The following is a 10,746-nucleotide window of genomic DNA, read 5'->3' on the forward strand; positions in this document are numbered from 1 at the left end:
AGAACCACAGAGTACACTGAGCCAAGGCTTTGATGCTGCTGTAGACCTTCCTCCCTCTGTTAGGTTGGGCAGATGGGAGCCTGTCCTGCCAATTTAGGCTGTTAGGGTACTTGGGCTAACATACTCAAGAGCAGAATCCTGACACCACTCAGACCAGATGAAATGCCAAAGGAACCCATTGATCTTCAGAGAAAGGTCTAGGAAGCTAGTAGGGTGGCTCAGTGAATAAGGACACTTGCTACCAAACCTGGCAACTTGAAGTCAATTCTCAAAACCCACATGATGGGGTGAGAGAACCAATTTCCTCAAGTTGGTTGTCCTGACAACTACCATACATGCCATGGTACAAACCAGACACACACACCCTTTTAATGTATTTTGTCCATGGACTTTAGAAGACATGCTATGATGACCTATACTTATGGGACATTTGCTAAAAATCATTGGTGTGGCCGCAGTTTTTCCTGGTACTTCAGGTACCACAGGAAAGAGATAAGTGGAAAGAAGCTGTTCTTACATATAACTGAAATCACTGTTGGTAAGTTGTGCTAGTGTTTAGTAAGTTCAGGGTCTTTATTCTTAGACCAATAACTATTACATTGCCTGTTTCTTCTTTGGAGTTTGAGTTCATCTGAATGATACTGCAGGTTGCCTTTTTGGCAGTGGGACTTAGCTGTGGCGCACCATGCTTACATATAAAATACTTGGCCAGAGCAGCCCCATACTGTTCAAAACTAGAGACTCCAAGGAGCTTTTGCCTGTCTTGATTATATCAATAGAAAAATTTCACATCAGAATTTATTTTTGGTGTGGTTTTGTTTGTTGTTTGAGAAAGGGTTTCCCTGTCTTTCCTGTGTAGCCCTAGCTTCCTTGCTACTCGCTATTCCCAAACTTAAAGATCTGCCTGCTTCTGCCTCATGAGTGCTGAGATCCACCCAACTTCATTCAGATCAGAATTTAAAGTTGAAGAAATGTTTATAGCACCAGAATAGAATAACACACAGGCTGTCAATAATAATGCTACACTCCATACAGCCTTTGAAAATGCTCCATTGTAAACTCAGGACACAACAGAAAGGCTGTGAAAAGACAGCTTATTTTAGAGTTATAGGGACAAAAGTTCTTCTAGACCTTCCGGAGAAGGTCTTCGTCCTTTAGAACCCCTGTATCAATGAATCAATTGGCCAAGACTTTGGGCTGTGTTTGTCAGGCTGGTTTATAAATTGTTCCCAGGGTTTGAACTACTTCTAGCATTCCTAAAATTTTAATTCTTTGGTTATAGAAGAGTTACAGTTCTGCTTTTCTGGTATTCAAAATAGTGTGTTTAGGGCCTAGAACACATTTCTGTATTGTTCAGAATGAAAGCTTTGAATTGACCATTCATCTACTGTTTATTAATTAGCTAAGGAAATTTGTGTGGGAGCTTGTAGTGGCTGACCACCTGTATCCGAAGAGTATGTAATAATGTGTATGTAATATAGATGAAGTTTGCAGCCTCCCTTGAAGCCACTGAATGTCTGCCAACCCCAGATCCTCAAGTGAAAGTTCACAAGAGGCTCTTTGGAGATAGCCTAATGAAGCTGGGTGTGTCTTTATTTCCTGGGCAGGGTGGGTACTAGTTTCTTTTCAGGTACATTTTCTCTTGACTCCTAGTATTTGAGCACGCATCTGTAGCTGTGATGGTGGTGGTGCTTTGGCTGTATGCATTTTCAGTAGCAATCATTTTTATTTTGCTGCATATGTATATATGTTATGACTAGAGCTAAATGAGCTTTTCTTCTTATTTTATTATGACTGTAGCCAGATTAACTTTAAATGTGACTCTACTGTGCTCTAAAGTAATTTATTGAGGCTCTGTAACAGAGCCTGAGGAGCCCAAAAGCTGTCCAACTCCAATCTGTACTCTGGGTTTTTGGACAGGGTTGTCTTTATTTAGTCCTGTCTGTCCTTGGAACTTGCTGGCCTCATTCACTGAGATCCTTCTGCCTCTGCTTCCCTAGTGCTGAGACACCCAGCTGTACTCTTTTACACTACATGGCTCATATTACCTGTATGACAACACGGGAAATATCTGGTAGAAAAGGGCTTTGTGTATGGTTTGGTTGTGTTTCTTGGCTTTTTTGAGACAGGGTTTCTCTGCCTAGCCTTGACTGTTCTGGAACTCACTCTGTAGACCAGGCTGGCCTCCCAAGTGCTGTGATTAAAGATCTGCATCACCACTGCCTGTTGAGAAAAGAGTTGATTTAGTAGTGGGAGACAAATTTAACAGTGCCCGGTGGCTTTCTTGATTCTGATGTATACTGGTGGGAAAGAATAGCCTAGAATTGGGAAAGGGGGAAAGCAGAGAAGTTAATGATACCCTACAAGGTATGGCCAAATAAGGTGAAGACTTTAAATTACCTTTGTGTGAAGATAACTGGTTTTAATTTGAAGTCATAGGTTCCTTGGTATTCAAGATACTGTGGGTCAGGGATCAGGATTAAATCAACAGAAAAGTTGTACTTAGTAAGAGCCAAGACCTCATGTGTGGTGTATGCGGCTGCAGGGGTGGACAGCTAGCTTATCACATTGCCTCAGATAAATGCAAGAATCACTCTGAAATGTCTTTAACTGTTCACAACTTAGAATTTAAATTCTTCTACAGAGACTAGTTCAAATAAAGATCAGTTATTTAGTTCAGTATAACCAGGCATTTTGCAAAGAATATTTTTTATATAACAAAAATTATATTTATGTAGATATATAAATAAAATATTTGTAAAATATTTTTTAATAATTGTCCTGTTTACAAACGCATATTTGGTCTGTCCTGATATTGAATGTATCACCATTCCCATCTGCTGGTACACCTTTTTGTCTACAGGAAAATTAGCTGCATATAATAAGTGCTTTGGTGACTTCAGGCTGGGCATATCCATGTTTTTGGAAGGGTGGTGGGATTTAGTGCTTCCCATAGGGATACCTTAATATGAGATAACATTCTGGGTTTTCACTTTCCCTAGGTCATGAAATTGTTCCTTAACACTTGAAGTGCTGGGGCAGGGGTGGGGAGGTGGAGTAAGTATTATAGCAAGTTTGTAGCAAGTATTTCAACTATTGAAAGTAATAAGTTGTCACTGTAGGGTTTGAGTGGGATAGAGAAAGTTGTGGGTTGCTTATAAAGGTACCTGTCAATTAGAGAGGTTATAGAGCCATGCATACATTTAAAACACAGCAATTCTAATTTGTCAATTTTCATAGTTAATGATCGATCGAACGTGATATTACCTAGTCTTAATTCCTTTTGATTTGTATAAAACAGCACATCACTCCCTGCCCACACACTGTTGTGCCTATTATGCTAGAATGAATGGACCATCATTTATTTTCTGTATATATGGGTTTTTGACCTGCCCATAATGAAACTTGTTGCCTGTGCTGAAGAATTAGAGTATATTTGCTGATGTGTTCATTCGTTGCCAACATTGGCTCAAGTATTTAGACATCTTACCTGTTGGCCAAAGCACGTGAGTAGTGCAGCAAGCTAGCCTTGTTTGGAGTCGTGTATCCTGGAGAAGCCAGGGAGCTACAGTAGAGAGGAGCTGGAGGCTGTGCTGTTGTTAGTGCAGTACCTGGAGGCTGTCTGTTAGTGCAGTACCTGGAGGCTGTGCTGTTAGTGCAGTACCTGGAGGCTGTGCTGTTAGTGCAGTACCTGGAGGCTGTGCTGTTAGTGCAGTACCTGGAGGCTGTGCTGTTAGTGCAGTACCTGGAGGCTGTGCTGTTAGTGCAGTACCTGGAGGCTGTCTGTTAGTGCAGTACCTGGAGGCTGTCTGTTAGTGCAGTTGGAGGCTGTGCTGTTAGTGCAGTACCTGGAGGCTGTCTGTTAGTGCAGTACCTGGAGGCTGTGCTGTTAGTGCAGTACCTGGAGGCTGTGCTGTTAGTGCAGTACCTGGAGGCTGTCTGTTAGTGCAGTACCTGGAGGCTGTCTGTTAGTGCAGTACCTGGAGGCTGTGCTGTTAGTGCAGTACCTGGAGGCTGTGCTGTTAGTGCAGTACCTGGAGGCTGTCTGTTAGTGCAGTACCTGGAGGCTGTCTGTTAGTGCAGTTGGAGGCTGTGCTGTTAGTGCAGTACCTGGAGGCTGTCTGTTAGTGCAGTACCTGGAGGCTGTGCTGTTAGTGCAGTACCTGGAGGCTGTGCTGTTAGTGCAGTACCTGGAGGCTGTCTGTTAGTGCAGTACCTGGAGGCTGTCTGTTAGTGCAGTACCTGGAGGCTGTGCTGTTAGTGCAGTACCTGGAGGCTGTCTGTTAGTGCAGTACCTGGCCTTCACAGGTTGCTTGAAGGTTCGGGAACTCCCTTTTCTGTCTCTGTTCATCTCCTTCTGTAAGGCTACGAGCATCATCGCACATGGCTTACACCAAAACAGATACCATTTCTGATCTCCATGATACTAACATCTGTTATTCTGTGCACAACCTCACTCAGGCTCTTATCACCTGTCATTACTGACAGCCTGTAGTACCTTCATCTTTGCTACATACAGCCTTGATCTGTAGGAGTGGCTGGGTGTACACAACACCCTCCCTTTGCCTCCACCTGCAGTAAAGTAGTTATTTATATGCCTTTCACTTGGCATTGAGGTGTTAAGTGCGGTCTGGTAAAGGACACTACAAAACTTGACTGAAGTCCCAGCATGAGGCCACTTGGGTGCCCTTGGTTCTGTCTCTGTATGGGTTGCTCTGCAGGTGACTCTCCTTGGCTGTCTGTTCAGTTTGTTTGTAGTGGGCTTAATTGAAAGGACTCTCAAATCTAGGTGCTTTTCCATACAGAACAAGGCCTCATCTAGCCTAAGCTGGCCTCAAATTCATTAGGTTTAACAGCAGTGCTAGGGATCAAACCCAGGGCTTTGTGTATGTAGGGAAAGCACACCTAACCACACACCACCACCACCACCACTGAAATTTCCTTTTGACACCTGAGTGTCAAAGTTTCAAATAGGTTGTTTCAGGCCTGTTTTATACTGCCTGATAACAATCCCTGAAAAAGGCTGGGTTTTGTTCCTTTGTTTATGCAGTGCAGTGCACTTCCATATTGTCTTTGTATGTGTAGCTATATTTCTCTTTGAAGAACATCTTAGGTAGGGCTGCTTTGTTAAACCTAAAGGGGAAAGTCTGGACCCTTGGAGGCAAGGGTTTAATCATCTAGAGCAGTGTGGGTCTCAGCCTGTGGCTTATGTGCCGCCGCCACCTCCCTTTGGGGGGGGGGAGGTGTCCAACAAACCCTATCTCAGGTTGCATATCAATTTTTCACATTACGATTCATAATAGCAAAATTACAGTTATGAAGTAACAACAAAAATAATTTTATGTTGGGGTTCACCACATCAGACGGAGAGCTGTATTAGGTCTAGAGAGATCTTGAGATTTTTATCCTTTTCTTAGAGAACTGTACTCTCAGGTAACTGGCCTCATGTTCCAGGCTTGCGCTGCTGATAGCAGACATTCTTTGAAATTATACCTTTACTGGAATTAAAAGCATCTATCCCCTTTCACTTGAATCCCTTGTCTTCTACATCATGTCTTTTCAAGGGATGCTCCAGTAGCTTGTTTGCCTAACAGTCACATGCCTTGGCTGTGCTGTTCTAGGTTCCTCTTATCAGTGGTCAGTAATAGTAACATTTCATCCCAGCCATCTCTACCTGAACACAAACTGTCCCCACATCGTGCCCCCTCCCCTCTCCGCCCCTCCCCATACTAGATGAACAGTACTGCCTTGTAATATTTGGGAATATATATATATATATATATATATATATATATATATATATAAAACTTCTGTTATATGGCTACACGGGAGGGGCTGCTGTATGCAGAAATATTGGCTAGCATTCCTTCCCCTGAGTTTGGGTCTGTGAATGGACCTGCATTGTGAAAGTGTTTGGCACCACATAGAAGCTATGTACAATAGCAGCGAGAGAGCCCGTGTCAGCTGGGGATTGGTGCAGACATAACTGTTACAGCACAGTCAGTGTACTGCTTGTCTGTGAGAGTTGTTTGGGTTTTTTTTGTTTTTTTTTTTTTTTTTAACCAGTGACTTCATCCTCTTGGGAGTTTGTATGAACCACAGTTACCTTTTATTGCCTTGTATGGGTTGTCCATGCCAATCACAGCTGCAGGGGAGCAGGCCCAGTTAGAATAATTAGATTGAGGAGTGAATGTCACACTTCTAATTTCATTCTCTTTTCAAGGGATTACCAGTGTCCGTTTAATAAAACGAGATTAGCCCTCTGCAGCGGATGTATTTGAAAGCTGTCAGTATAATTGTGACAGCTCAAAAGAAGCATTTTTAGCACTCCTATAAACTTGTTATAATAGATGGTTGCATATGGGTGTGTGCATATGATAGAGATCTCCTTTTGAAGGTATACACACAACATTGAAACTGTGGATTATTATTGGACAGTTGCCTTAATAAAATCATTAAAGTACTCACACAGTGGTTAATGCTTTATCTTGTGTTGACTGTTGTAGGAAACCTCGCATCAATTCTCAGCTGGTGGCACAGCAGGTGGCACAGCAGTACGCCACTCCACCTCCCCCTAAGAAGGAGAAGAAGGAGAAGGTTGAGAAGCCTGACAAAGAAAAGCCAGAGAAAGACAAGGATATTAGCCCCAGTGTCACCAAGAAAAACACCAACAAGAAAACAAAGTAAGTTTCTGGGTACTACAAACAATTTTGCACTTGAATCAGACATTTTAAATGACGATTTATTTTTATTTTTCTGGGTCTTTGCTTTGTCCCTTAGACCAAAGTCTGATATTCTGAAAGATCCTCCTAGTGAAGCTAACAGCATACAGTCTGCTAACGCTACAACAAAGACCAGCGAAACAAACCACACCTCAAGGTACAGTGAAATTGGTCGGAAGTACTAAGTCAGAAGACCAGGGTTACTGAATACTTAAGAAATTTTAGACTGAGGGAAATGGAAGGAGGAGCTAGAGGGAAGGCTGCTGACCTTTTAAGATCATGAAATGATTTGCCATCCACAGTCAAAAGTTCTGCTTGCTGATGATTATTCCTCTTACTGTTGTTATGGTGAGCATAGTTTAGTGGGCAGCTTAAGTCTGTGAGCACAGGTCTAGGAAGGCTTGTGTTGATATTGTCACTTCTTAAATGGTTCCCTTGACGTATTTCAGGCCCCGGCTGAAGAATGTGGACAGGAGCACCGCACAGCAGTTGGCAGTAACTGTGGGCAACGTCACCGTCATTATCACAGACTTTAAGGAAAAGACTCGCTCCTCCTCCACATCCTCTTCCACAGTGACCTCCAGTGCAGGGTCAGAACAGCAGAACCAGAGCAGCTCGGGCTCAGAGAGCACAGACAAAGGCTCCTCCCGCTCCTCCACGCCAAAGGGCGACATGTCAGCAGTGAATGATGAATCTTTCTGAGATTGCACATGGAATTGTGAAACTATGAATCAGGGTATGAGATTCAAACCCTCCACCTGCCCATGCTGCTTGCACCCTGGAGAGTCTTCTGTGGACGACCTTGTAGTGACGCTACCAGGAGAGGTTCCGCTTGCCGTGGGCATCTGGCTACCAAGGAATTTCGTACCCTGACAGTTACTCTTGACACTTTTATGTATTCCATTGTTTTATATGATTTTCCTAACAATCATTTATAATTGGATGTGCTCCTGAATCTACTTTTTATATATATATAAAAAAAATCTGCTGTGCACAATTTTCCATGTACATTACAACTGGTTTTGTTTCTGTTTTGTTGAAGAGGGTTGGGAGGGGGGGAGGGAACTTTTATTTATTGTGTTCACAGACTCCATCCTGTCAGCATATCCTCTTAAATTTAGTTCTTTCTTCCAGCTATACTCTGTACTATCAGTTTTGATATAACTATATATATAAATATAAAATTATATATAAAGGGTTATTTGAAACCAATCCATGGCAACGCTGGTGCTTGATACACTGTGAAGTGAATACAACATTGAACAGTTGACACAGATCTGGGACAGTCCCTTCTATGAAAGTGCTGAAATATCATTAAAATCAGTCTTACATGAAGTATGTTCCAACCTGCGTGGGAACTTGACTCTCTCATCTGTCTTTAGAGTACTGGATAATATAAAAAAATATATTTTTTAAACAATGTGATCTCAAATTTAAAGACTGCTCCAGATAGCCTGCATTTGCAATGGGCTAATTGACAAATGACAAGTGGTTCAGTTGGAGGGCTTTGACCATTCAGAAGTAACAAGACTAGCTCCAGAATGCCAAGTATTCGTGTAAATTATGGTTACATGTTAACATTGCTGTTTTTATTAAGCACTCATGAAAATATGGTGTTCTGTATCTCGAATTCCGGCCTTTTTCCAGACCTCTGCTCACGCCTGAGGTAGATCTAGCAGCTGTCTCTTAGTTCTAGGGTTGCAGTAGTGCATCTTTGAATCCACACCACCCAGGGAAGCAGTCTACTTCCCCTGTGCTGTTGCAGTGGTGGATTTTTGTGATCATGGCCTGTTTTACTACTCCTCCTCCCCTACCCCGTCCTCCAAATCCTCACCCTACCAATGCAGTTGTTAGTCTTTCTTCTTAAAACCTACTATGGCTCATTTTATTAAACAAGGGTTGTCACCCTCACATCCAGACCTGACACCGGGATCTTCCAGGCTCTGGAGTCCGTTCTTAGTTCCTCGTGTGGGAAAGGATCGCAGGGGTGCATGGGCGAGTTGCAGGGAAAGCTCACTTTCCAGGAGAGTGAACGAGTAGTAGGTGTTCTTTGTTGACTGAACTCTGAAAGTTTTTCATTTTTACCATTTTAGGGGTAGGAGATAATCCAAGACCACTGATAATAGTTTATCCCCCCATCCCAAGTCTGGGTGACTCTGCTTTGCTTTTAGATTCAGGGTATCTCTCCTATCTGACTTTACCTTCATATCCACTGAGTTTGTAGTGCTTAAGTCACATTAAGCATGTGGTGTTAACCTTCCTTTAGTTTATCACACTCAAGGACTCATAGGAGAGCGCGTAAGGAAACACCAAGTCTTGGTGTTAAAAGAACCAACCGGGTTTGCTTAATAAAGAATTTCTATGTGTGGAGGCAACAAGTTAAGAACATATTAACAGCTTGAATTGAGTAGCCAACAGGAATGGTTCCATTCACATTTACATTAAAACCAGTCATTGGATGCGCCGGAGTCTGTCCACAAAGGCAGTGCTATTTGTCAATGGGCTCCTGTTCTCGACGCATGGACAATGCTCCCTCTTTTTAAAACAGTGCTTGTGTCTGGGATGCAAGCTGTACTTACCTTTTTAAATACCTTTTTAAAGTATTTATTAATGAACCAAAGGAAACCAGGTGCTTTCTGTAAGCATCAGAATATATAATACATAGTGATTTGACTATGAATTTTAAATCCACATTTTAATATTAGTGGGGTATTGCAAAGACATTCCTTCTAAAGTTTTAATATTCCTTTTATTAAGGGTCTCAGGGAGGGTTAATTAGTCAGCCATATTTATTTTCCAGAGGTGTAAGGAATTGCTAAGTTTTTTAATTAACTTTTTAAAAAAAAATTAAATGCCACCAAATTCATGTGGATTGCACTGCTCTTTGAACCAATAAGTGTTGGTATGCACTTTGTTCAGAAACACTGTGTACTTTTTCAAAATGAGTTTCATGTAAAGTGATTGGACCCCCTAGATTAGTGGAAAAGGCTGATTTACCAGCTCCTCATAGGCTACTAATTCATTCATCGCTGGTGTCTTGGGTTTTCAGTTTTGCCTCCATGATAAATTAAAGAATGAGGAGAGGTGAAGGGAGGGAAGGACCACTTCAGAACTAGTGGAGTGAACTTGCCTTGAGGTAGAAACTGCAGTGGTGGAGTCTAAGCAATCAGATGTTCCTGGCCGCCCTGTCTCGGCTGTCGTGGGCTGCGTTGGGATAGAGAGGTGCCACACAATGCCATCCTCAGGCATGCATTCTGGAAATGGAATTCCTATTAGCTTCCTGCATTTACAGTTTGCCCTGCTATAGTGCTCCGTAGGTAAAAACACTAGTGTAGCTTACAAAGAGACATTAAGAGGACCAGAGATACTTGGTATTCAGTGGCACAGAAAGAAAGCAGATTAAACAAAAAGCACAGTGTTAAGGCTTGCAAGTTTCCCGTGCGTTTAGTACATGATCTTTCACACTCGTGTGCACACACACAGCTGAGCTGACATGCTCTGCCCGAGTCATGCAGTTGGGAAGGGGGAAAAGACATCTTGACACCCACGAGAATATTTTAATCAAAACCTTTCAGTTTGGATCTGGATACTTCAAAACATTGGCAGACGCTTCTGTGAGTTTAGCTCCACTAAGATGTCTCGCCTGCCTTATTAAGACCATTCTCAGTCTACATTTTTAAGCTGCCGTATCTTAAATTATTGAGAATTTATTAATTGCTGAATATATAATAACCTTTGCTTGTATGTTACCGAAAATGGTTTAAGAGCCAACATTTAGAGTGTGACAATGGAGCTGAACAGTTTCTAACGCGCAAGCAGTTCTGTTCTTGTGTATGACTTGTAACCTTAATTTACTGTGTAAAGATGGTTACATTATTTCCTTAGCTTTGTTTGTTGGAGACAGATAGCGAATGCTTGTTAAGTATGTCAACATAATCTCCCCTTGTGAACTTTTGTTAATGTCTTATACGAGCTCTATTTTCCATTTGCCCAGAAAGATGGCTTGTATAACGCTTTGGAAGTT

General features: G+C 42.1%; 1 protein-coding gene across 1 annotated transcript in view; it reads left to right on the forward strand.

Annotated features, from left to right (window-relative positions):
- Positions 1 to 7,762, forward strand: part of Rybp (RING1 and YY1 binding protein) — a 51,072-nt gene extending 43,310 nt beyond the window's left edge. The window contains exons 3-5 of the mRNA XM_021165552.2: positions 6,507 to 6,683; positions 6,781 to 6,879; positions 7,172 to 7,762. Of these exons, the coding sequence (XP_021021211.1) occupies positions 6,507 to 6,683; positions 6,781 to 6,879; positions 7,172 to 7,424 (529 nt within the window). The 3' untranslated portion in view covers positions 7,425 to 7,762. The remainder of the gene's footprint in view (positions 1 to 6,506; positions 6,684 to 6,780; positions 6,880 to 7,171) is intronic.
- The last annotated feature ends 2,984 nt before the right edge of the window (positions 7,763 to 10,746 follow it).

Source organism: Mus caroli, unplaced genomic scaffold, assembly GCF_978045245.1.
Source record: "Mus caroli unplaced genomic scaffold, Mus_caroli_1 scaffold_7, whole genome shotgun sequence".
NCBI classification, from domain to species: domain Eukaryota; kingdom Metazoa; phylum Chordata; class Mammalia; order Rodentia; family Muridae; genus Mus; species Mus caroli.